At 37.8% G+C, this 27,094-nt stretch overlaps 2 protein-coding genes across 3 annotated transcripts; both read left to right on the plus strand.

Moving 5' to 3' along the window:
* The first annotated feature begins 114 nt into the window (after positions 1–114).
* gjc2 (gap junction protein gamma 2) lies at positions 115–20,119 on the plus strand. Of its 2 annotated transcripts, none has more exons than XM_043218239.1 (2): positions 115–1,980; positions 18,744–20,119. In XM_043218239.1, the coding sequence occupies exon 2, from the start codon at positions 18,773–18,775 to the stop codon at positions 20,015–20,017; it is 1,245 nt and encodes a 414-aa protein (XP_043074174.1). In that variant the 5' UTR covers positions 115–1,980; positions 18,744–18,772; the 3' UTR covers positions 20,018–20,119. The 2 variants fall into 2 exon arrangements, with proteins under 2 accessions (XP_043074174.1, XP_043074183.1); XM_043218248.1 differs by lacking the exon at positions 115–1,980 and adding an exon at positions 13,305–13,681.
* Positions 20,120–23,512: 3,393 nt separating this feature from the next.
* iba57 (iron-sulfur cluster assembly factor IBA57) lies at positions 23,513–27,088 on the plus strand. The gene is made up of 3 exons (XM_043263695.1): positions 23,513–23,942; positions 25,253–25,605; positions 26,686–27,088. Exons 1-3 carry the CDS (start codon positions 23,626–23,628, stop codon positions 27,072–27,074), a joined length of 1,059 nt encoding a protein of 352 aa, XP_043119630.1. The 5' UTR covers positions 23,513–23,625; the 3' UTR covers positions 27,075–27,088.
* Positions 27,089–27,094: the final 6 nt, after the last annotated feature.

A 27,094-nucleotide genomic window follows, 5' to 3' on the forward strand; every position in this document is an offset into this window, starting at 1 on the left:
AGGAGGAAAAAAAGACTCACATAGAGTTAACTTTACTGTCTTGACCTTTGCACCAAGAAAAAACTATAACAAAGGTTCAATCTAGAAGGCCTGAGAGTCATGGTACGTAGTAGTAAAATAAGACATCGAGTCTGTCCTCTTTTACAAGTTCTTATATATTAAACAGATTGGGACTAGTTGTCACATGAACAAGAGCTACATCTTAACTGTAATAGAGTTAATGTTTAGAGTTATACACGTGTATATTGATTTCCAATACTTAAAATGCATGCAAGACATTTTCCCCAATTCTTTTCATCTAAAATTCCAGAAATAAAGAATCTGATGTGCTTTTTGGCCGTTGAACATGAACAGATTTATTTTTTTTAATGCAATGTCCAAGTCTGCTAGGATTGGAATGTGCGCAAATCTCCTCAAAAATTGATAAAATACCTCAGCAAATGAAAATACATCTAAATGATCAGTCAAACCTGTTGTCACAACCTAATTTCTTGCTAAACATGTTTGACGTACTTCAAATGCAATGTTATTGGAGTTCAAATAGTTTTTTTTACCACAATAAGTTCTATATCATAATATTTAAAATGTAAATAATTAAAACAGTTAAAAATGATATGCCAGAATATGTTTGTAATGACATGCGGGTGATTAATTGAGATTATTTTCATATTTGGGTGGAGTGTCAAACTCTGCTAGATATCTAATGGTGTTTAAATTAAACTATTTTTGTGAATTGCCCCACAAACTAAAAACTGATTTATTTCCAGAAAAAATACAATGATAAAGTGATTTTTAAAAGTGTCTTTACAATAACTGGCTTAATTTACCAATCCAGAGAAATAGTATGGAGCTTCTAATTTCTTTTCTTTCTGTCTTCTGCTACAAATTTTATAAAGATTAGTAGAATGACAAAATAATTTCAAAGTACTCAACTGCAGGTGAGGTATGTCTCGCAGTGGTTTTCACGTGTTGTGTTTATATTTTTTTCTGCCTTTTATGGGATTGGAAGGTCTGGAGCTTCCGTCAAACAGGAAGGAGACAGCTCAGTTTATATAGGCAGGAAGTTCACTGGTAATGAAAAATCAGCAGTAACGCCCAGTACTTCCTTTGTTAGAAACTGGTGATCCAGCATACTCTTTTTGGTGAAAGGCCAATGTAAGATGGGCTCTATTTTTCCCTAATCTTAACTCTGGACTCTTAGTGAACGGAAATAGAAATAGCACCCATCTAACAAAGACTTTCTAGACCACACCAATTGTAAAACGTCTCACTACGCCATCCCGGAAAGTGTGTTACCAAACAGTGGCAAAGAGATTCAGTCATAAGTACTAAATAATAAACTTTATTGACACTCGCAACAACGAGTTTAGAACAGAGCTGTAGTAGTATTCCTCCTTTATTGCTTTGAATAAGCTTTTAGTAATGAAATACATTAAATTTTTTTTTTTGGAAAGCAGCATTCCACTGTCACTGGTGGAAAACCTTTTTCCATTTTGGTATCCTAGAGGTGCATATTATTACCTAAAGTGTACATATTAGAATCGAAAGTTTACCTTTTGAAAAGGTACCGCCACAGTGACAGCTTTTGTACCTTTATTTCTGAGAGCGCATCACTGCAAACAAGAATAGAGTTGTGCAATTTACAATAATCAGTTCTCCATTTTAGGACTTTTACAAAAAATGCATTGAAAGAGCTGACGAATGTAACCGAGATGAGAGCTCTCTGACTGAATCACGCCGGAAAGCACAATAAAAGAGACATACAAACAGAAGGGAGAACAATGGCTCTTTTGGCCTGTGGTGTTGCTCCTGAGTGTCACTGCCTGTACTTGGTGGTGAATGGTTTTGAGGGAAAATGATCCATTGTGTGCGTCTCTTTACTTCTCACTGGTGTGATAGTGTCAATGGTTGCGGGTTCATGGTCAATTCCTGCTAATTCTACAAAGACTTGGTGAAGAGGTCTGCCATCGCTATGGAGAGGTTGGTGATCTTTTCAGCGTGTTTGGGTGCACATTTTACTATGGAAATATACTATTGGATGAGTACTATTATTTTTATTTGTAACATTGCTTGATTGTTTACTTGTACATGATTTCCTTGTAAATCATTGTCAAATAATAACCATAAATTCTTTCTTTTTATGCAAAAATATCAATATTTGCTGCTACATCTAAGAGTTTTCCAAAACAAATAGTTGGGTTGCACAATGTACATTCATTGTACTTACACAAGAAAGTACTGGTAATATAAAAGTTCAGAGTTAGTACCTAATTATTACCTAGTTATTGTAATTACTACGATATATGCACATGAGGGATGTAAAATGTTGTGTAATGTTCCAAGTATATTTTCATAGAAGTTAAAAATGTATAATATTTTACAGTTCAAACTGCAATATAACTATGTTATCAAAATCTTGTAAGAAGAGGCCCATGCAGAATCTTAAACTGTGCATAAGTTGGAAAAAAATGCACATTTTTTTAATTATTATTATATAAACATTTCACATTATTGAGAGCCTCATTATAAAAATAAGTGCAACAAATATGTAATTAATATGCCTACGGTTTCTACCTAAAGTAACCCTGATTGTTCTGATGAAAGTTCACTTGAGTGTAAATCTCTAGTGTGTGCAACAAGTGCTTTTTAAGAGCTCTTTACTATGTTTCTGCCAAATGTGGCCTTTGAACAACAACAGTGACCTCGTTCTGTGAACTCACTGACCAAAGAGTCATTTAGTCATGTGGGACAGATAAAATGGCCCAAAACTACACCTTGCCAGTTTTTCTGTGTCTGTTTGACTATTGCCTCCTTTAAAAAAAGGGTGGGGGATTCACCTAAAAACTTTTTATGTGTCTGAAGTACTTTTTTTTTAAATTAAGCTGCTGTTATGATGTCGCATGCATGAGTATTACATGTTCAGTCTATAGATACAGCATGTATGCATGTGTGTAGTGTTTCTTTACAAAGGGATATCGCCAACCACTGACCTGGCATGAATCATAAATCAATTTTAGTGAACGTGGATGGCTTTGACAGTGCTGTTCTCAGTCCTCCAAACCTCAAATATGCAAAGGAAACACTCTTTCTGTTTTTAGTAAATCGTTTTTTGTGTAAACATATCCTGAAACGGAGCCCAAGCGGTAACATCAGCGGCTCCTTTCTGCTTTCTGTGTGGTCTGAATCCACTGAAAGTGCCAGACACAAACATGATGGTCATGGACTCCACTGTGAGCAGATACATTCACTCCAACGTTCACTTCAGAGCAGAATCATTCCCACTGTTTGGATGTCTAATGAGCACTTAACAAACTGATATCATTGGCAATAAAACAGAGCTTTTATTGTTGTTATATCGGGGTCAGGGAATTACAAGCAGTTTTTGGGAGGGCAGTGATTCCCACGGGGTTAGAATTTGATTAATTGTTGAGCCTCTATGATTTTTATTTTCTACTCTAATGAGTTTTAGCATTTAAGATGCCATTTATTTGCCTATGGTTTCTGACTTATAGTTTGGTTTTGGGAGTCCCCAACAACAAGCTGACATGCCTATAAGGTCAAAAAGCACTTTGATTGACTTATGATACGCATTAATTTGACCTTAATTGCGCAAGAACTTCCAAACAATTCGCTCAACGATAAATTTTTCCAAACCCCTTGTTTTTGTGACGCTAATCTGCGGCGATTGGTCAGATTGGACTCCTTTTCATTAAATCTGGTCTGTAATGCTTGATAAAGCAGCACCTAGTGGCAAAGAACGAATTAGCATTTTCATTCAGACCAACGCGAAAAGATGAGCGGGCAATTTGCTAATGTTTCATATTAAAGTAAACATGGAACTCTTGGGATTCATTGATTCGTTTAAGTGCTACTCTATCATTCAATAAAAACTTCTTACATGTAGACGTATAAGTACATACCTGTGGAACTGAATTCACACACTATATGCAAAAGCAGTTCTCCGCTGCTTGTCTCAGGTCTGTTCACCTTTAATTAAAACAGAACAAGCGAGGTTATGCACAGATTTCTGACCCTTTGGGACGATCACGGCGTGCTTCATCGGTAGGTTGGGGCGCTGTTTGTGAAGTTTGTCCAGCCTACGGAGTTTGAAAGGGCGATCATCTCACACGGCACATAATTGCCTGTGAAACAATGACAGTTTTTCCAGTTTTGAGCTATTTCCTTCCAGACATTCAAGACTGTCAAGAGGTTGTAAGGACGGACAACATATCAGTATCTCACCCATACACCGGCAAGGGGAAATGTGTTCTGGCCTCATTGGAGGTTAGCACATAGTTTTTTTGGGTGCGGAATAAGTTTCTGTCGCTGAAGGCTGTGTGCATCCTAGGTCAGTTGAATTAGGGGGCAGATCTTCACTTGAGGCATGAGTTGAGGGCCAGTCTGCATCCTAAGACCTGGAGCTTTAGCAGGGCAGAAGTGGATCTGTTTTACTTCAGACGAGACAGCCCATTGCTCCCTTTAGTTCTCCCTTTATAATTTTTTACCTCTGGGGATAGACAGTCTGGCTCATGTATGACCAAAGGCCTGTTTAGTTGCTTACTAAAACCATTTTGAATACATAAGTGCCCTCTACTAGATGGCTTAATTTTCATGTTTCTCTGTAATAAAAGCTTGATCAGGTTCTCTGTCTTGGTGGTTCGATGCAATCTTTAAATAACTTTTTTTATGTGATCATTTTATGGTGCACGCCATAGCATCATGTAATGAAGTCTTCGTGTTGGAATTTGGTCCCATTCTTGCCTGATGTAGACTTCCAGCCGCTGAAGAATTTGTGGTTGTCTTTGATGTATTTTTTGTTTAATGATGCACCAAATGTTCTCTGTAGTTGAAAGATGGGCAGGCCAGTTTATCATTCAGACTCTTTTACTACGAATCCATGCTGTTGTAATAGCTGCAGTATGTGGTTTTGCATTGTCCTGCTGAAATACACAAGGCCTTCCCTGAAATACACATCATCTTAAGCGGAGCATATGTTGCTCCAAAACCTTTTTATACCTTTCAACATTCAAAGCCTTCTAAAGCACCTTCTAAACTTCTAAATGCTGGCTTTTGACCTGAATGCTGAAAACACTCTGGTAGGTCTCCCTCCTTTAGCCCAGAGGACACGGCATCCATGATTAACATGAAGAATGTCAAATTTGGACTTTTTAGTCCATAGCCTATTTAAAATAAGCCTTGGCCCACAAGACGTGACAGCGCTTCTGGACCATGTCCACATATGGCTTCCTTCTTGCATCTGCAGATGGTACGGCGAGCTGTGTTTACCCACATTGGTTTCTCAAAGTGACTGGGCCCTTTTAGTAAAGCTCAGTAATGACAGAATCATGCTGTCGTCTGAGGCCCAAAGACCACAGGCACCCAACAATGGTTTTCAGCCTTGTCCTTTACACACAGAGATTTCTGTAATATCTCTGAATATTTTGATGATGCTATACGTATATTTGATGTAGAGGAACATTGTTTTGATAGTATTCCTCACTCTTTCACAGACTGGAGACCCTCTGTCCATCTTTACTTTTGAGAGACTCTGATTGTCTAAAACATCCCTTTTAGAGCTAATCATGTTACAGATCTGACGGCACGTTCATTTAGACGTTCTCCCAGCTAAATCTACTCAAAAATTCTTGCTTTTCAGCCCTTTTTTGACCCTGTACCAACTTTTTTGAGACCTGTAGCAGGCGTTAAAGTTAAAATGAGCTCATTTAGTGGTAACATTCGTCCATTTAAACATTTGTTATGTTATCTATGTTCTACATGTGATTTGAAAGTCTTTTAGTTTTCATTTTATTTAAGTTTAAAAAGCGTCGCAACATTTCCAGACAAAATATTATATTTTGCATATCATGCAATAATATTTATACATCATTAAGTGTAGCTTAAGTGTTGCCTATTTAGGGCCACTGTATACATAAAAAGGAACTTACTGTATATTCTATAAGCTTTATTTACATAGATATAACATTTAACAATATAAACTAGGAAATGAGGCTATTGACCTTTTAAAAGGAAAGCAGGTTTCAGTTCTTAACTTTATTTGGATTTGCTCCTACATCTGCAAGAGAAGGTTTATATCAGCATTTCTTGTTTACACACAACCACCACCGACACGTGGGTGAAGATTTCCTGCACATAAATTGTGTGCTTTTGAAAGAGGCCTTTTAAAATGATTAAAATCTAATCGAGTGCATTATTAATTTAATCTCTTATTCAGATTAAAAAGCAAAGATCACTATTTTAAATGCGCTCTTAATTTAAATATTTCAGTAGTCTAGATGTTCTCATTCATGTGTCTTATGGTCACAGTCTATCTAGTTCAATCATAAATCGGGCCAACCGCTTGCTCAACGCTAAGTTATAATTACAATTAGACCACGATGAAACCGGTGGAGTAAAGAACAGCAGAGCAGCATTCATACACTGCATACAACAACAGAAACACAGCAGGACGCGGCTGAAGATGAAGCAAACAAGAGCCAATGAGCTTTTGATACCACAGACATAATGTCTTCTTAAAGGTTCCATAATTTAAGCACAAAATGTATAGATTTATTTACTTAATTATATATCATTTGTTGATTAGACATTCTACTGCACAGGTCACACCGTTCTTCAAATACATTTTGTGTCTTCATTTAGCTAATTGAGTACAAAAATGTTAAAATGCGTAGATCTATAAAGAAGAGGAAAGCCAAGCCATATCCAGTGACCAAAATATTGATTACGAGCATGCTAAAAACACTTAGAACCAATTAGAAACTAATCTTATATTCTATTAAGATTTTTTTGTCTCATTTCCAGCCAAAATATCTAGAAATTCTTAAATGAAGCAGGATTTTTTTCGAGACACGAAAAATGTATTGTCTTGTCTTCAGAATTTTTTTTTTTAAATTGAAACAAGCAAAATAATCTGCCAGTGGGCAAAATCTTGTTTTCTGTTTGTTTAAGATTATTTTTCTTGTTCTAAGCAAAAAAGTAATTTTAATTTTGATTTCTTTTTCTTGTCTAGAAAATCTTCTTGAGTTAAAATGTTAAATATTTTGGCTGGAAACAAACAGTTTTGTGTCTTCATTTAGCTAATTGAGAATTTTTTATCATCATTACTATGAATCTTTCTAAATGAGCACACATGGAAACCATTAAACTTATTTACATGGAAAGCCAGCGAAGTCACTTTAAGATCCGGGTGCAAGCCGAGGTCTTCCATAAAAGTCATTTTAAAATTTTACAGCCATGCCATCTAGTGGTCTCAAAAAACAGCACCCCTAATGACGACCAGGCCGTTGCTGCTTCCTCTACAAAATGTTTCATTCTCGCTAGTTTATCGATTTTAATGTGTTTTATTTGGTGTGCAGAAACGAACGTTGGCGTGCTTATGAGACGCACCTTCCACACACTTCTGAATCTAACCCTTGCGTCTAGTAAGCACGCCGAAGTCAGCTTTTGCTGTAAATAGCACATGACATGGATAACCAAGTTTATTTAAGATGAATATAAAAAGTTAAGAAAAAACTGGATCCATGCATTTCTTGTGTTGGGCTTATACTGTTCATTCAACAGCCAAAGAAAAACACGAAAAACTATTGAACTATACTATTATAATGATACCATTGATATTTTTTGTGATGAAAGACGATAACAAACCTAATTCGTAAAAAAAAAAAAAAAAAAACGAAACCGGAGATCCAGATAAAACAATGTGGCAAATATGTATTTTTTGGGCATGTTAGCAGATGCATAATACATTATCAGCAACAAAAAGTCGAATAGATAAAGGCACGATTTTTAGGATATTTGCTTTAACGATCACTTCGTAAGTGATATTGGATTATCCAGACATTATCCAGGATTATTTAAAAGAATGCGGTGCGTGTCAATAGAATCAGGGAAAGCTAACTAATCTAATTCCAAAACAGACGTCTGATTGCGGGACCGGCGTGCCTGTCGATACGGATCGGTACAGCCGAAGTATCACTGCATAAATTATGCGCACTCCTTTACTCGCGTCATGACATACATGATGGCCATGAGATAATAATCTTGGTCAGTGATGGCTGTTTTTGCTGTTCAGAGCTGAAGCGGGGAGGCCTGCGGTGTGAGTTGGCTGAGTTCACCCAGAACGCTGCAGCTCTGCTGGGCCTCTGAGGAGGAGATCTGGCTCTCCGTTGCCGTTACAACCCGGTGACCCCGGGAGTGAAGAAGAGCCCTCGGGCTGCGCCTCTCCCCCCTGCATGACATGGGCGATTTTGACAAGATCATGTGAAAGAGAAATAACCTCAGGCTTGCTGAAGTGGAGTGTTAAAAACTATTGCGTGCGATGAGCGCAGTGTCTGTGATTGTGTTGGCATGCATGCAACAGCTGTACGCTCCACAAGTTTGGTATCTGGTATCTCAAAATGCATAGATTTATAATGAAGCCAAGCCATGTCCAGTAAAAATATTGAATACATGCATGCTAAAAATACTTTTAGAAACTGTCTTGTTTACAGCCAAAATATATAGAAATTCTTAAATCAAGGAGGATTTTCGAGACAACAAAAATTAAGCCAATTTTTAATTCTTTCGAGACAACAAAAATTAAGCGAATTTTTAATTGAAACAAGCAAAATAATCTGCCAGTGGGCAAAATCATGTTTTCTGTTTGTTTAAGATTCTTTTTAAGCAAAAAAGTAATTTCATTTTGACTTCTTTTTAAAATCTTCTTGATTTAAGAAGTTTAAATATTTTTACTGGAAACAAAATAAATGTGTAAAAAAGCCGTTTTAGCAGTGTAAGTGCAGAAAAATTCAGAAAACGGTGGGTTTTGCATGGGATTTTTTCTTCAGAATATGTAAACGTTTCATCCATTAAATGCTTTTATTTTGTTTTGTGTTCATTATGCAATGCATGTATTTATCGGTGACTGTCAAAATCGGATCTGGCTATGAAAAACCGAACAGCCTGCGTCTGTTAAAGTGCTGTTTGTGAAATATTGTTTTCAACTTTTACTGAACTAAAGGAAGTGGAAAATATTCTTATCCAGGAAAAAACCCCTCACGTCTCATCTGACATCTCCAGATGTGAGTTGTGAAAAAAACAGGGTGCCTTGACTCGAGCAAGAAAAAGCTCTCCAGGACGACAGAGATCAGTAAGATATCTGTGATGTTTACACGTAGAGAGTCATAAATCAGTCTTGTGATGAAGCCATTTCGATTTAGACAAGATGACACTTTACACTGTTCTCTGCGAGGACGGGGAGGCATTTCATGAATCACCGAACAGAAAGAAAAGTCATTTCCTTCAGAAGACATGCTCTGAAGGAGAATTACTGAATTGCTACTACCATACTTTATACTGTATTTATATTTCCAGAGATCATGATACCTTATCAATTCAGTGTGAAAGAATTATGCATATACTGTAGTGCTGTAAAGCCATTAATCACGTCCAATAAAAAAATTGTTTACATGGGTGAGCTGTGTATATTACACACGTACAGAAAATATTTAGGCTTCTTGTACATATTAAAATATATTAAAGGATAAGGAAGCAGTTTTAATGTGTTTTAAAAAGATCCTATTGAGAAACGGGCAAAACCTGTACACTATACGTCCACATCACAGCATGCTGACTCGACTGCAGCAGTAGATACACATTATATTGCAATTTGTGTGACGTTCCAGCAATGTCCTTCTGCACTTGATTATAGCCGTGCAAGAGACTTCAGACTTCTGAGGGAAGTTTCTTTGGCAATGTTGGCATGAACCTTTGGGCAGTTGTTCTAAGTCACCTCAGTAGATTCATGTTTTCATCAAACTCTCAGTAAGTGGCATTGACCCAAAGGCAGCCCTAAGCCTGGCTCAATGAGAAGATGTAACCAAATGAGACTGCCACAACAGAAACCGCCTATAGGTTAGCCGGCACACTAGCTGATGGGTCCACCCAGTGTGTGTGTGTGTGTGTGTGTGTGACTGAGTCAGTACGTGGTAGCGGTTCTTCGGAAGGGCTCTGGAGATACATGCTTGTTGTTTCGATGCGGGTTTCTGTCAGTGTTTCTCTGAGGGCACTTCTCAGTTGAACTTGACTTATTACATAAACCCTGACATCTGTGACCTAGGACCACCCCGATGAACTTAAGGAGAAACTAAAGTTGACGTTTAAAAGAGCAAATACTGGTTGCTCACTTCACCAGCCAGTCTAACTGCATCATTCGGATTGAAAACAGCAACCTAACTAGCTTTGAGGACAGATGATATTGCCAACACATTATTGAAACTAACTAGAGCGATCATTTCATTAACTGACTCTAATCTCACCCCAAAACGTGCATAACATTTTTTCTAGTGAAGCAGAAAATGGTGTCCCCTAACAAATAATAATAATGAATATTAATTACTAACTAATCATACATTGGCCACCATTTATTGAAGACTGTCTCCATTTAGTCCTGTTGAGTACCACTTTTTGCAATAATGAGGATGTATAGATGACAGTCAAGAAGGGTGGATTTGCTCTCGGCCAGTTGTGTTACTTACAGATTAAAGATGAAAATGGTGAATCAGTGCATACTGAGTCACTGGTGGACCACGTTTATGATACTGTGCACTGTAAAAATGACGTGATTTTAACAGACCAAAACCAAAACGCTACAGTAAAAACCTGTTAAATGATTAACGGTAAATTCCTGTAAAAAGCTACATGGAAAAATCGTAAATTGACATTCCCAGAATTTCCAGCATTGCAATTTGATGCTTTTTCTTTAAAATCACTATTTTTTAAATTAGTTTTTCCTATCCGTTATGTTTAAATCTAATGTTGTTAAATTAACGTTTATTGCATATCTTAATTTTAATAGGTCTCACCATGATGGTGATTAGTGTTTGTGCGTATGCCACTGTGCACCTTCTCTTACTGTTTAAAGAGCTGCTTGTGACGGGCTTTGGTTCATCTCTGCATTTGGTGATTATAAGCATATTTCAAAGGTACAAAACAGATTTCAGTACTTTAATAAGTTGGCATATTAACGTTAACTTATAAACATATAAGTTAATGAAATTACTTTATTTAACTGTAAATTTTACTTAAAAACCGAAAATGTTGCTACCATATTTTTTTTGGTGTGGTGCTTGCTTAATCATTTTCAGTCTCCGTTTAATTACATGGAATAGAGATCATCTTCAAAAATACAGTTTTCTTGTTACATGAGAGAGAGAGCAAGTCAAGCAGGGACATTATCAGTTTTCCAAGATTACTATTAATTAAAGAATTTTGAGTTCATTTACTTTTTTATGTTTCCAGATTTCCTACGATATCTAGCAAATGTCTCCTCTGATTATGATAAACCACAGGCATTTGCAGAATACATGTATTTTTTATTTATTTATTTTTAAGTATGATTGATTGCGTATTGATTTGAATGATTTTGGTGATTGCATATTTGGAGACTTTTGGAGCAATGCATGGCACATGTGCTCTCACATGACTCAGTTGCATCCCTAGAAGAGATGGCATGAATGGGTGCAGTAACTAAATTGCTATTAAGTTTCAGCGGACATTTATCTTGAGAATGACCGATGAGGGGTGTGTGGCATTTGCAGTGCGTTCTGTCATGGAAGTGGTCAGAGAGGCTTGGCCTCTGGAGGATGGAGGCCAGCGGCCCATCTGAATGGGTTTGCTGCACATCCAGAGAGGCTTAAGAACACACACATCCATAGGAGTCCACTGATAGTTTTCTGCTCACTGAACATACAATGCTCTGTCATGGCACTACGTGTACAGAGGCACTGCCTCTAGACAACAGCCTTTCTTCTGCAGAGCTGTGATGAGCGGAACAAATTAAAACCATTATATAACACAAGATATTAAGGTTCATCACCGTCGTTCTGCATTTAAGTTCTGAGTAATCATTTTTATTGTCTGAGTTACAGGTTTATTCAGATAATAATACTGCATCATTTCTCTTGTGCTGCTAAGTAAAATTATGTATTCACATGACATGCACAAAATATATTCTATTTTAGTTCTTCAGTTAAGATTTAAAGCCTCTGACTGCTTCAGGCATGGGGAATGTTCATTGCCATGTCAATCCCAGTTTGAATACTACTACCATAAGCAATGTGAAGTATTGATCTTTTAATACATAAAGAGCAATAAACTATATCATAAACGTTTCTCAGCTAATTTAGTCTATTTAGCTCAACAAGTGTATGGCACAGAGTTTCCCCACAGATGTATTTTACTGTGTTGTATTAATCAATAATAAAACCATCATTACAATATCAAGAGAAATAACTGATTTCATTGTAAAATATTGCAGTCCTAGCCCGTATCACCTTTGCAGTGTGACTTACGTTGATGTTAATAAATTCAATGATTGAATAAATGGTTATTTGACCTAAAAGATGCCCATAGAATGCCCATCACTTTTTTATCGCTCCTTTAAAGTTCGACATTCCTAGATGCATGAACGACAGGACACTCACTGACCTCCCAGTAAAAGGAGGAGATTGTCTGGAGAAAGCAACTGGTTACTTCTTGGTGCTTGGAAGGTAAAAAAAATAAAAAAAAATTTATGTTTGGCTTGTTGGAGATACTCCAGGTTGCAATGATCTGTCCAAATCAGGAATGCATTTTGAACCCCGTCCAACCAATTTCTCCAGTTTTTCAAGGACAGCGGTTTACAATGAGAGTCCAGCGATATTACAGGAAGAGGAAGATTTGAAATAACATGAATGACTTTTTCAACAAAATCGACTACACTTTGATAAATCTACTTGAATTTTGGTTTTACAATTACTCCACAGTTTTTCAATACAGCCTCTGATATTTCTAATACTTAAAGATACAAGATGGCTCGATATGCTTTATGGTGGTGTGAATGAAAGAAGTGTTACGATTCAAACTTTTAAAGTCTAAACTGAAATCAAAATATACTTGGGCACAGAGTTCATTCGCCTGCTCATCATCAAGAACGAGAACAGGGTATATGCTCCACTGTTCCTTGGAGAACGTCCAAGCGTTGGATAAGACACGGTGTAGTGCATCGAATATCTGGTCTTTCCATCTTCGCCTGGGCAGAACATCTAAATATTATGACACACAAGAGAGCATAAAAAGTCAAGACACATAATTGCTTTATTTTTAGTAAATCTGTCAATTAAACAACACAGTGAGTAAATGAACCTCATCTTAGAGCATGCATAGAGCATTGAGCCAATCGCACTTTTATAAACACGTTTTATCTTCTCTATAGCAAACCTATATATAAATCCTTGTAGGCATCGGGTTGGTTTTATTATGATTAGGGCGTCGCGGCAGTCGTGCAGGAACACGCCATCGGTCAGTCTAGGAGTTTAAACCCTCGATTCGGGGCCATTAGCCCGAGGAACTCTTTCTCTCGCGGTTTTTTTCTTTCTCTTTATACTTCCTCTCTTGCGTGCGCAAAACAAGAGTCAGAGATGAGAGCGAGGCGTCAATGAGACCGACGGTGTACGATGGGCGCGCGGGACGCGGAGCGATCTCTGCGGCTGTTAGATGCTGATGGATCGCGATTCTTTCGACCGTGGACCCGCTTTACCGAGCGCACCTGAGACGGAAAGCTGAGGGTCGCCGCAGTTTGGCGGAAAGTTATGACCGGATGGAGCGCGCGTCTTCTGGAGGGGTCTCCTCGGCGCAACTTCCCAAGGTCCGTATGTGGTTTCCTTGTAGCGCTTACACACGTGAGAGAGACGAGCTACAACACCACTAAAATTATTAGCCTGTTTATTTTTGTAATAGAAATAGTGGTTTTTAGTATTTGGAATTTCTTCATGGTATGCCCTACACTGTAAAATAAATACATAAAATAATTATAGTGATAAAGTTATGAAATGTGGGGTTTTATTTAGATTTTAAGGACACTTCATTTATACTAAAACGCAAGGAAATGCAGTGAAAGCATCAAAATGCAGGTAAAACATATGTATTTAGGTCAATACGGGAAACTCTTGATTGATACAGTAGTTTTGTGCTCTATTTTTATGGATTCGTTCAAAATGTTTGTTTATTTCCAGGTTTAAATGGGAAAAAAAAACTTGGTATCAGACCTTGATACAATTGGCATTTATTCATTGTTACCAGAACTGCCTGTAGAATAGACTGTTTGTTTCTAGTGACTTAATCAAGAGACATTTACAGGTAATATTTAAAGAGAATGAAATGTACTCTACAATATAATTTCAATAAATGCTTTTTTTAGTCTCGAAATGCATTTTTATATTCATTCTCTGTAGTTAATAATATAAGTTCAATTTACCTCAAGCTGATTTCTTTGAAACTGCTGACTGAGTAAAAAGGCAGCTCAAATGAACCAGACTGCCATCAGCTTTTACGTTATTAATTAAGGGCACATTTCACTTTTTTATTTCAATGACAAATCAAACACAGCTAGGTGCACTGAATCGATTGTGAAAGGGTTTACATTTGGTTGCACATTGTGTGCACAAGTTTCCTTTGAAGATTTTTTACATTTTGTCTGTATTTTACAGTTTTATGGACAGAACCGATAACGGATGCACGCAGAAATACTGTACCTGGAGATTTAACCCTTATGTGCAAAAAAACATGTAAACATTTACAACAGAATCATCTAATCTCATCTGTGTTATTAACTTCTGGAAAAGAGAAGGGGAAAATAATTATAGCAACAACATAAACCGTTTGTCTTTATTTGACTACCTCTTTTAGTCATCCTTTGCCATATATTTAGATTTATGATCTGCATGTTTACTCTTAACTTTTGTTATAGGTAGTTCTTGCACACACACACACACACACACACACACACACACACACACACACACACACATCCAGGGGCTTATTTACAGTGTGTTTAAGTGACATCCACCAGGCAACTTCTTGGGACTGTATTCGAAAGTCTTTCCTCCACATTTGATTCCATGAATGAGACTGAAGTAACAAGATGACCAATAATAAGTAATAAGATAATATGCAGTGGTAACTACGGGACTGATAGTGATATGAGTGACTAACAGAGATGTATAACCATAACTGAACTCAGCCTCACATTACCTAAACTGACCTTCACATGCTGTTCTGTGACTGTACTTTTTACCTCACGCATGCACACAACTGCAAACATATCGCAGACTCGAGCAAAATGGTTTATTTCATTTCAGACCCGAATCACTGCTGAGGTTTTAGCAACTGCATGTAAAGATTGCACCCTTTTTTTTTTAAACGTTCCTTTGAAAGGATCCACTCAACCAAACACCTATTTTCCCCGAGGTGTCTCAGGCTATGAGGTTCCACGAATAGTGAGTACCATCTGTGTCCAGTTATCCTTGCTTTCCTCTAAGATACACAATGTGAGCCTGTGGCAGCCATTCCTGCCGGTTCAGATGGTATGGGAGAAGGCAAATCCCACATTAGGGAATGGCATGTTAAAATCACGAACAGGGGCCAGTTCATATACTCCAGGGAGAGACTTTTTTTTTTTTTGTTGCAACCTTGGAGTTGATCTTGCTCGCCCAGACATCTGATAGGAATGATTTTGAGTCTGGTATTGAGTCCATGCATACGTCAGACATCTCCATATACCATAATGCAAGAGGATTGTGATCATCCCACATGATATACTTTTAAGATAGATGCTCTCACACAATCAAGTATTATAGTATTGCTATTTAATTTGTTTGTGCAATCACCCAAGCATCAGCTTCTCAAGTGGTCAGGGATTTAGGACTTTCGCTGTCTGCCTCTTCCAGTTATTTTTGCAGTTACAAAAACAGATCATTATGCTGCTTGATGTTGCAAACCGTAATTTGTAATCATTGTTTTCATTTGTTATCATAATTAAATAAAACACAATAATTCTAATCCTTTTTATAAACTTATATACCTCCCAAAATAAGTAAGTAAACAAATAAATCAAGTTTTAATACCTTTTAATGCGTTCAGTGTTCAGAATATGTGAGTGTCTGTCAAAAATAGTTGCTTTTATTGATGAAATGTTTAATACACATGTTGTAAATCATTTTTATGGTCCCATAGTAAACATTACATAATCATATAAAAAATAATGACTCAAGACTTTTAATAGTAGGCCTTTTTCTACTATTTGAAAAAATGGTTTCACTTTATTTTGATGGTTTCTTATGAACATTCTGTGGACAATAAGTAACTTTGCACCTACATGTCAACTAACTTTCAGTAGAGTGTTAGTAGAGTATTAGTAGACTTGTAGGGTTAGGGTTAGAATAAGTTGACATGTCCCTGAAAAGTCAGTAGAATGTGTGTTGGTAGATCATCACAAGAAAGAGTTAGCAGATAAAAACCAGACAGTCTACTTATACTCTAATGAAAGTTTGTTGACATGTAGGTACAAAGTTACTTATTGTTAACAAAATATTCATAAGGGGCCATTAAAATAAAGAGAAACCAATTTTTCAAATAGTAGGAAAAATGCCTACTATTAAAAGTCTTGAATCATGATTCTTTTTCATATGATTGTGTAATGTTTACTATGATATCGCTTTTTTTTAAAGACTCAGTTATGTGTTGGATCATGTTCTGAATAATCTTTGTCAGACAGACCCAAGGGCTGAGCTTTGACTGAAATTTTGTGGCCGAGTTTTGTCCTTGGGGTCTTGTTTAGGAACAATTCAACTGTGACCTGAAATAAACCGGAGTTCGGAAATGACTTGATCTGTGAGTGGTGAGAGAGAATGCTGCTTCAGCTGAATGACAGACAGTAGCAAAGAACTTCACATCGTTATATCTCACCTGCAGAAAAAAACACCGTAGGAAATTCATTCATAGGAAATTGTTGGCAAATAATCCAAGAAGAGTTCTCAGAAATATACGGCTCTCTGAGAAGTGAACTAATAATGAATATAAGGTGCTTGTACTGCTGGAATGCGCTGTGCATTGCTCAAAGCGATCCTTTGCAGAACATATTTTTTATTACAAATGTTATTTATTATTTGTTCATTAGACTGTCAAAAGAAAAGAGAACAAATGGGTCCCTGCAGTTCAAAGAAACAAATGGACTCCAGGCAATGAAACTTGAATTTTGCAGTAAAATCATCCACTATATATTGTATCGACAACTTATCAATTACATATTTACCTCTATCTCATATTCTGCATAACTGGATGGTTTTAAACAAACACTGACAAAACTATATATCAATACATGTGGGCCACTGGATCTTAAGTAAGGATTATTGTTTGATTTAGTCAAGTTTTTACAGCTTCCTGATTAAATCCAGTCATGCAGCCGGCTCTTTTGCCTCTCAGTCCAGCAGAGGGGACATGTTACGGTGGGAAAGTGGAGTCAGTGTATACCCTTTATAAATATGAAGACCTTGATTACCTGGTTCAGGTGTGTTTGATTAGGGTTGGAGCTAATTTCTGCAGACCCTCCAGGATTGAGTTTGGTGACCCCTGTTTTAGATAAATCTTACACCCTGCAAACATCACTGACATGTTTTTTTGCCTTGTTAATGAAGCTGCATAATACATGTCACGGCAGTCACGTTTTCGGGTCAAAAACTCTCCTTTTTCCTGGTATCTTTTATATGAATGCATGATTATTTTTTCCCTTTTGGTTAAACTTTATTTTGTTAGTCCACTTTAGACATTCTACTACCTGTAAGTAACTTTAACCAGATGTTAACTACATGTCTACTAACTCTCAGAGTAGACTGTAAGAGTTGCCATATAGTACTTGCAATGTTTCTGATAGTCAGTATGTTGTATGCTGTGAACCTATCAAAGTAAAGTGTTAGAAGACATTCTGTATTAGACTAAAGATAATACTCACATAACTGATGAAAGTTGATATATAATTGCAAAGATATTTATTGTCTCGTAAATATATATATACATTTTTTGTGCAACACAATTTTATTATGTTGCTTCAAGTATGTATTACTGCGGTTCTGAATACAAAAATATCAGTTGACTGTCACTAAAAGTTAATGCTCTATCATGTTGGAAATATGCCTTACACCAAATCCAACCCTAAACCTACCTGATAGTGTAGAACAAATGTCAAACTGGTATGAAAAGGCATTTGCGGATGCAACCGTGCCATTTCAACTTCCTTTTATGCAGATTTATACCGTTTTGTCAAACCGTAGTCACACAGGATTCGAACCCGAGCTCCTCTCCTCTCAAGAACATCTCTGCACTCCGTGATCTACAGAACAAACCTACCGTCTATGAAAACACATAGATATGAAGCTGGATATGCTGGATCCAAAAGCATCCATTTTCTAATATCCCAGCATATTAAAGAATGGTATACCTCAAGTAATTTTACAAAAATTACACTTTAGTAAATTTGTGTAAAAAAAAAAAAAGGTGTCAAGACAATGATACGCTGGGCAACTTTTAGAGCAATGTTGCTGTAAGCAGTCAATAAGGCGAGACACAGAGCCCCGGACTGATCTAAACTATCCAGATACTATCCAGATCCAATCTGCTACCCATTCTCAACTGAAAAGCGCCCAAGCATCATTGTTAAAAAAAAGCTGCCCAGTGTATCATCAGCATCAGAGTTTTATTGCCCATGTAGTGTAAATTTTTTTGGAAACTGCAGTGATACCTACTTAGTGATACGTATTTTCGTGCCTTTCTAAATAATGCACCAAGTTACGTTTATATCGTCTGACCAGGTAGAAATAAAGTGTTCAATGTTTTTTTTAAATCTGCTGACATTTCTGATTTTTCCTTATTTGCAGAACATAAGTGAAGGGTCTCTGTCACCAACATGAGCTGGAGCTTTCTCACTCGACTATTGGAGGAAATCCACAACCACTCCACGTTTGTGGGGAAAGTTTGGCTGACTGTGCTAATTATTTTCCGCATCGTTCTGACCGCAGTGGGAGGTGAGTCAATCTACTCCGATGAGCAGACTAAGTTCACCTGCAACACTAAGCAGCCCGGCTGCGACAACGTATGCTACGACTCCTTCGCCCCGCTGTCACACGTCCGGTTCTGGGTGTTCCAGATCATCATGATATCCACCCCCTCCGTCATGTATCTGGGTTACGCCATCCATAAGATCGCCCGTACCTCGGAGGAGGAGCGGTGCAAGAACCAGATTTACCACAAGAGGAACCGCCACAGTCGGTGGAGAAACGGACACCACCTAGAAGAGGTCTTGGAGGAAGATGATGCCGAGCCCATGATCTACGAAGAAGACACTTTGGATGAGCAGGAGGTCAAACCAGAGACAGACAAGGGAAAAAACCAAGACCCATTGAAGCATGATGGCCGCCGTAAGATCATGCAAGAAGGCTTGATGAGGATGTATGTGCTTCAGCTTTTATCCCGTGCGGTCTTTGAGGTCGGGTTCCTCACGGGTCAATATCTCCTTTATGGCTTCCGGGTTAATCCTTCGTACGTCTGCAACAAGATCCCATGCCCGCACAGAGTAGACTGCTTCGTCTCACGGCCCACCGAGAAGACCATCTTTTTACTCATCATGTACGTGGTGAGCTGTCTTTGTCTGCTGCTCAATGTTTGTGAGATGTTCCACTTGGGGATCGGTGCCTTCCGTGACACTCTTCGCAAACGTCGAAGCCACGGCCAGCAACCTCCATACGGCTACCCTTACTCCAGGAACATTTCCAGCTCTCCTCCAGGGTACAACCTGGTGGTTAAATCTGACAAACCGGGTCGCATTCCCAACAGCATCATCCTGCAGGACCAGAACATGCCCAGAGTGCTGCCTGAGCAGCACTGCACAAGCCCTGATGAGAATATTCCCTCTGACCTGGCTACGCTGCACCACCATTTACGAGTAGCTCAGGAACAACTTGACATGGCGTTTCAGACATATAACACAAAAAACTCTCAGATCTCCAGAGCTAGCAGCCCTGTTTCTGGTGGCACAATGACAGAGCAGAACCGGGTCAACACAGCTCAGGAGAAACAGGGCGCACGACCTAAAGCTAGCACTGAGAGGGCCGGGACTATAGCAAAAAATGGAAAGACTTCTGTGTGGATTTAACTCTTATCTGACTATTCATGAGCCGATATTTAGTTAGTGAGGGCATGACTGAACATTATGTACCCGAATTCTGTTGAACATTAAACAAAACTGAAAAATAAATATACTGTAGAAGGGTAGTGTTCATTTCTGAAACTCTTTACATTGCTTTACTGTGTTCTCCCTTCCTCAGAATAATTCTTTATGTGCTTCTGTATGTATGTTGCATATATTAAGTGTGAGTTTTCTCTAAATTCCAATGCATGCAAGTGTATTGACCATATTGGAAGTCTGTCAAACAATTTAGTCTTGAGTGGATCATTGACTTAATTGGACTATATAAAAACAACCCCTACCTGTCTGCTGTGAGACCTATAAGTTCTCCTCTTTATTTTTTCCTATTATTATTATTAGTCTGTGGCTCTGTTCCAAACCAAAGTGAGCTGCCACCTATCCCTAAGTCTTACATGCGTACTAGCAATTCAACGCAAGCAGTAAGATTAGGCTGCATTAAAAAATTGCTTTTTTTGGCCAGACTCCGAAGCTTCACTGGTACTGTGCGGATAAAGCAATGCCGGAAAGCATTGTGATGAATAATATGATTAAAGGTGGTGGATGAGAGCAAGAGCAAGCCTAACGTGCTTGCTGTACGTATATATAATCAAAATTCTATATCTATGTAAAATTCAATAGGATGCTTAAAAGACAGTAGAATGTGAGGCAGCTCATAAGGTTTTGAAACGGAGCGTAAAGGCATACGTCTCATCATTTACTTACTCTCATGCCATCCCAGATATATATGACTTTCTTTCTTCTGCTGAACATGAACAGAGATTTTAGAAAAAACATCCTTCTTGTTATGCACGTGGATGGATGTACAAAAGCTGATGCTTTTTTAACCACGCAAAACACCAAAGTGTTAATCCAAAGCGCCCAAATTGCCGAATCAATGTCTTCTGTAGCAGAATGACTATTTTTGAGTATTTCAGACTATAAAAGCATCGCTTTCTAACTGTCAGCCTGCTGCGAACATCAGCATGTTATGAAGCAAGCAGTGAAATTTGCGTCAGAAGTGACGGTCTTCTGTGCTTCTGTGTCACTTTTTGTAAAGGATCACAGGTGGTGAGTTTGATCAGGGTTTGAGCTGGCAAGCAGCGGCCCTCCAGGACCGAATGTGAGGACCCCCGGAGCGGTGTCTGTGCAGGCAGCCTTGTGTTGATCTCCGTTACGTAATACAAATCAGGAATTAGAAAACAAGTTGTTTTGGCAGCTTAGTTTCAATAGTTCTGCACTAACGAAACTGGCAGTTTGCTTTTATGGTACAGGGGCCTGAAAAGATGAGGGAAATGAGATCTCTCAAAGCGTGACCCTGTTGTGTGCTGCACGCATGTTGTGGAAATTGCGTGAGAAGTGACGTTCTCTGTGCGTCTGCGTCACTGTCTGCGCAAGTTTGACAACGGGCCCCGCGCCACACGTCAAGTGTGAACTTATGAACCCGCGTTTGAGAGGTGGCCGGAAGCTATGGTCTATAGTTTTACTCCAGACGACACTGGTTCATCCACTGGGGTCATGTGGCGTATACCATGTTCATTTTGTGTGGTTTTTATGACGTGTCAACTTTGAGAGATCCATCTAATTGCATTTATATGGACTTCGAGAGATAGTTACTTCTCAAACATTCTCTGTTTGTGCTTCACAGAAGAAAGAAAGTCATATACATCTAAGGGGAAGTAAAAGCATTTTTTGGCGAGAGATGCCTTTAATTGGTCTCAAAACATATTATGCTGATTGTCTTGGTTTCGTTTTTAGCAAAAACATGGATGTGCATTTATACATTTCATTTGCATTTATATGATGTGACACTAAAATGACGGAATGAGCCTGCAGTGATAAAGTGTAACACTGGATTATGAAGGTATTTTAAAGGAGCCGTTCATCTCAAAATTTTTATTTTGTCATTATTTATTAACCCTAACCCCTACTTTCTTCTATAGAACAAAAGTTGACTACAGTAGATGAGGACTGAGGCTTTCGAGTTTCAAAAGGCATCCATATGACTTGTGTGTTATATTCTAAGTCTAAAATTCCCAAACAGCTCAAATTATTTGCCATGTTCTTGTTCCTTGTCAAATTGGGTGGTATTGATTAAGTTATGAATCAAATAAAAAAATACATAAACCTGAATATCCGCATGAAGTTGGTCAGGTAAGGATGTCACTGCACACCTCATCAGGAATGAGGCACAGTCTTTCTGGGAATGCCATAATGGTGACTTAAAACATCATTTCTTGCGATTTAACTTATTTTCCATTTTGTTCCAAGACTATTATGCACACAGTTAGCCTCTTAGCTGTCTGGTCTATAACTAACAAACAAATTTGAGCATCTTTTGTAAGCACTCTTGGACTTTTGAAAAGCACGATTTCAAAGCTGTGTAAAATGTTTTCTTTTAGGATCACTATTCCAAATGTGCCTTTACCAATTACGATTTTAGTAATGATGTTTTATGATGATTAAGAATAATAATAAACGTAGAAATCATTTTCAAGGTTCTTTCTTTTTTTTTTGGAATCTGATTAAAATATTCTATTTATATATTCTATATTTCTAGTATATTCTATCACTAAAACATTATTTTAGAAATGTGCATTATTACAATATTCAAGTGTGTGAATGGCAATCCAGAAATGCACGCAAGAGGTCCATGTATAAAGTGTGATAGCTGACCAAGAACTGGATCACTTAGCATGTTAGAGGTGAGCTCAATTTGTATGTTTTTTTTTTTTTATTACTTTGTGCCCAGATATGATATGTACGAATAAGCACATGGATAACAAACCTGTCTAATAAACCTGCCATTGTGTATTACAAATAGTGTTGGCTATTTTACAAACTGCTTTCTTTTTTCCCCCCCTTTTGTCAGATGTTTTTATTCGTCTGCTAAATGCGCCATCAAATAATTTACTTTCAATATTTTCACAAATATTTAAAAGGACACATCCCAGAAACATTTGTCAATTTGTCAACATACACAGAGAGGAGACAAACTGGATCAAGTCATGAGGATAAATAAATTAATAAATAAATAACAATAAAAAAATAAATAAATACAGTTGAGGCAGACATAATACCTGGGTTGTTAAAAAGCTGATAAAAATTTAAAACAAACAAAAATAGATAAAAGCGTCTAATAAATGCATAAAATGTAAAAAAAAATTGTGTTCCCACACACCCTTAGGAAATGTAGTTTTAAGTTTACTACAAATACGGAATTGGGAAAAGCTTATAAAACAGCTGAGATAGATAGCGCCAGCAAATTTCAGTAATAAATATAGTATTTATTTATGTCGGTGTTTCAAAAAGAGCGATAGAAATAGAATGCACACAAATATCGGCTTTGCCTTAAATAAAAATGAACTAAACATGTAACGGCCAGAAAGAACGCGCGTGTTATCAATATTCATGAGGTAAACCTTCGCCATAGTAGGACCCGTATGCTTTCGAACATAACGCCGGTAAACGCACGCGCAGTGCACCATGGGAAGGAAAATGGCAGGCTGGAGACAAAATAACGCAAACTTGTGTCGTTCTGAGGAACTTTGAGCCGTCGCGCTGAGGAAAACACCGCAATGCAGAGGGCGATTTTGTTCAGCGGCGCTTTCAGGGCGATCCGGACGGGATCAGGCGGACTTCGCGCGAGATACCTGCACGAGAATGCGCGCGGGATCCAACTCGAGATCAAAACCGGCGACGCCGCGGCACGGTTCAGCTGTTACAGCTTACCGCACAGGACTCTCATCAACGTGTCTGGACGAGACACGAGCTCGTTCCTACAAGGAATAATAACCAACGACGTGGCTCTTCTGGAAGAGGACGCGGTGCGCGCGATGTATGCTCACGTTCTCAACGTTCAGGGCAGGACGCTGTACGACGTCATCCTTTACAGGTAATATATACTCATTATCGGTTTGCATTGTGAAGTAGACGCGGGATGTCATATTAATGTGATTTTAGAGGCGCTGGAGTTCAGTAAGATGTGTGTGACCTCTGTATTATCTGACTGTCCCACCCTGGACTACTAACTTGCTGATAACGAGTTGTTCTTCTGTGTGTCAGTAAAGCCTGCGTGGTTTAGCAGTTCATAAACATCATAAGGAGATGCTATGTAAAGCGGGTTACAAATGAGAATTTTGTAGGCACACATGCTTCATCCAAATATGAAAACTTCATTTTCAGGGCATTCAGGATGTGGAGGAGCTTGTTTCTGCATGGAACAAAGTTGTATGAATTTAGCATTGCTCAGAAAGGTTCAACAATGGATCCCCTTTAGCGAATGGGTGCCGTCAGAATGAGAGTTCAAACAGCTAATCAAAACCTCACAGTAATACACCACCCAAAGATGATGATCATCGTCGTCGTCATCAAGTTTATTACAGATATGCATATACTGGCGCAATTGATATTTGTTTATAAAACCAATTTCAAGCTTTTGAGCACAAGTTTTAAGATCAAATGTTTTTCAAATCATTAGAAGAATATTACATGATATACAGTCAAGCGTGTCTACTTGTACTAATTTAAATATAAACGTAAATTTTAGATATTGGTCCACTTTTTGACAGTAGTTTTACTGTGAAAACGTGCCATAATTCATGATCTTGTTTTATTATTAGTGCTGTCAAATGATTAATCGCATCCAAAATCATATATGTGTGATTTTGTTTATACATGTATGTTTACTGTGTATATACAAATAATAACATAATAATTTAGGCGCATGACATCTATAAATGCTTCACCCAAATATGAAAACTTGCTGAAAGCGTACCCATTTTCAGGCCATCCAAGATGTGGAGGAGCTCGTTTCTTCATGGAATAAAGGATTTTGGCATCGCTCAGAAAGGTTCGATAATGGATCCCCTTTAGTGAATGGGTGCCGTCAGAATGAGAGCTCAAACAAAGCTAATCAAATCCTGGATTTAGTGGTTTAATTTCCCGATTTAATCACATTTAGCTGATCATGTAACGAAAACTCTACATTGAAAACAATGCAAAGGTGGAACCATTTAATATTAACTTAAACCAAATGGTTTTCCGTTGAAACAATGATGACTTTGTGAAACAGAAGTGGGAAAAACGCTCAATTACAAGTAATTACATTTTGAAATGGAAAAACATGTCTAAACGTGCAGTGTACAGTATGAGAGGTTTGCATTAATGGAGCTGTTTTTTTTTTTTTTTTGTGTTGTTGTTCAGTTTAAAAGGAAACCCGGATGGGTTTAACGGCGTGCTCCTGGAGTGTGACAGCACTGTACGGGACGCCATTATGCGGCTTCTGAAGGTTTACAAGATACGTCGCAAGGTAGAGTTCAGCTCGTGTCCCGCTCTCTCGGTGTGGGCTCTGTTGCCTCAAAGCAAAGCTGGCGTGGCGGAGCGGTCGAAGCCGGAGGTCGCTGCGGCTGATAAAGTGTTAGTACTGGAGCAGGACCCAAGAACTGAACTCATGGGCTGGAGAATGATCAGTAGCTGCCAGGAGAACCCACATGAGATCGTCTCTGCCTGTCAGGAGGGCCACACTGAAGAATACCACAGACATCGATATAAAATCGGTATTATTACTTAAAATAATCTTCATCCCCTGATCGTTGCCTTCATTGTTTTTGACTTCATTGTAACTTCTTATACTTGGTCTAAAACTATTTTAGATGACTTAATCTCTGATTATTTTATATAAATGATTCTAGCAGCTTTATGAGCAAATTAATTGAGTGGCACCATAAAATGTATAATTACCTTTTTTTAATATAAATAAAGCCTAAAATACTGCATACACTACTAGTGAGAAGTTTGGACACAGTGGCATATTCGTTATTATTATGTAGCTACAAAAAATATATTAGCTGCTTCTAGATTAGGCTTTTCTCAACCAGCTTCATAAAGTGGAATGATCTGAGATGCTTATTACCGCTTAAAGATGATAATAATCCTCGTCAGGTTTATTAAAGAAATGCATATACTGGCGCAATTGATATTTGTTTATAAAACCCAATTTCAAGCTTTTAAGCGCAAGATTTTAGATCAAATGTTTTTCAAGTCATTAGAAAAATATTACATGCTATACAGTCAAGCGTGTCCATTCTTATGACTTGTACTAATTTAAATATGAACATATGAAATATGAACTTTTAGATATTGGTCCACTCATTTTACTGTGAAAATGTGGCATAATTCATGATCTTGATTATTTTATTATTGGTGATTATTATATGATTGATCGTTTTAGTTTAATAGATTAATAGTTTTTGTTTATATATGTATGTTTACTGCGTGTATATATATGTATATATACAAACAAATGCAGTGTGTGTGTGTGTGTGTGTGTATATATATATATATATATATATATATATATATATATATATATATATATAATATATATATAATAAACTTCAATATTTGAATGCATGTTTTTTGCCTTTTATTTTTATATATATATATATATATATATATATATATATATATATATATATATATATATATATAGCACACATTATGTAAATAACTTAATTTTGGATTGGATTAATTGCATTTCATGATAAGTGTATATAGATGTTGTTAGGTTACAGTAGCATTTTGTCTGATGGGATCGTCTCTTGCTATCAGTCCTGTGTTTTAACTGGTTTCTACAGGACTGCCTGAAGGAGTGAAAGATCTTCCGCCAGGTGAGGCCCTTCCTCTGGAGTCTAACCTCGTCTACATGCAGGGAATTAACTTCAGCAAGGGATGCTACCTCGGCCAGGAGCTGACTGCCAGAACTCACCACACTGGTGTGATACGAAAGCGCCTGATGCCCGTTACCATGTCTGCTCCGGCTGAGACCCTGGAGCAAGGAGCCGCTCTAGAGACCGAGGGGGGTAAACCGGCTGGGAAACACAGGGCAGGGATCGACACGCTGGGGTTGAGCCTCGTACGATTGGCTCATGCCAAAGAGACGCTAAAGCTGAAGTCCTCCGATGGCGTGACCGTGACTTTACAGGCCACCGTACCTGACTGGTGGCCAAAAAACAGCAAAGAATAATCAACACTAGAAAGATCAAA

The sequence above is a fragment of the Puntigrus tetrazona genome, chromosome 2 (assembly GCF_018831695.1).
Source record: "Puntigrus tetrazona isolate hp1 chromosome 2, ASM1883169v1, whole genome shotgun sequence".
Taxonomy (NCBI): Eukaryota; Metazoa; Chordata; class Actinopteri; order Cypriniformes; family Cyprinidae; genus Puntigrus; species Puntigrus tetrazona.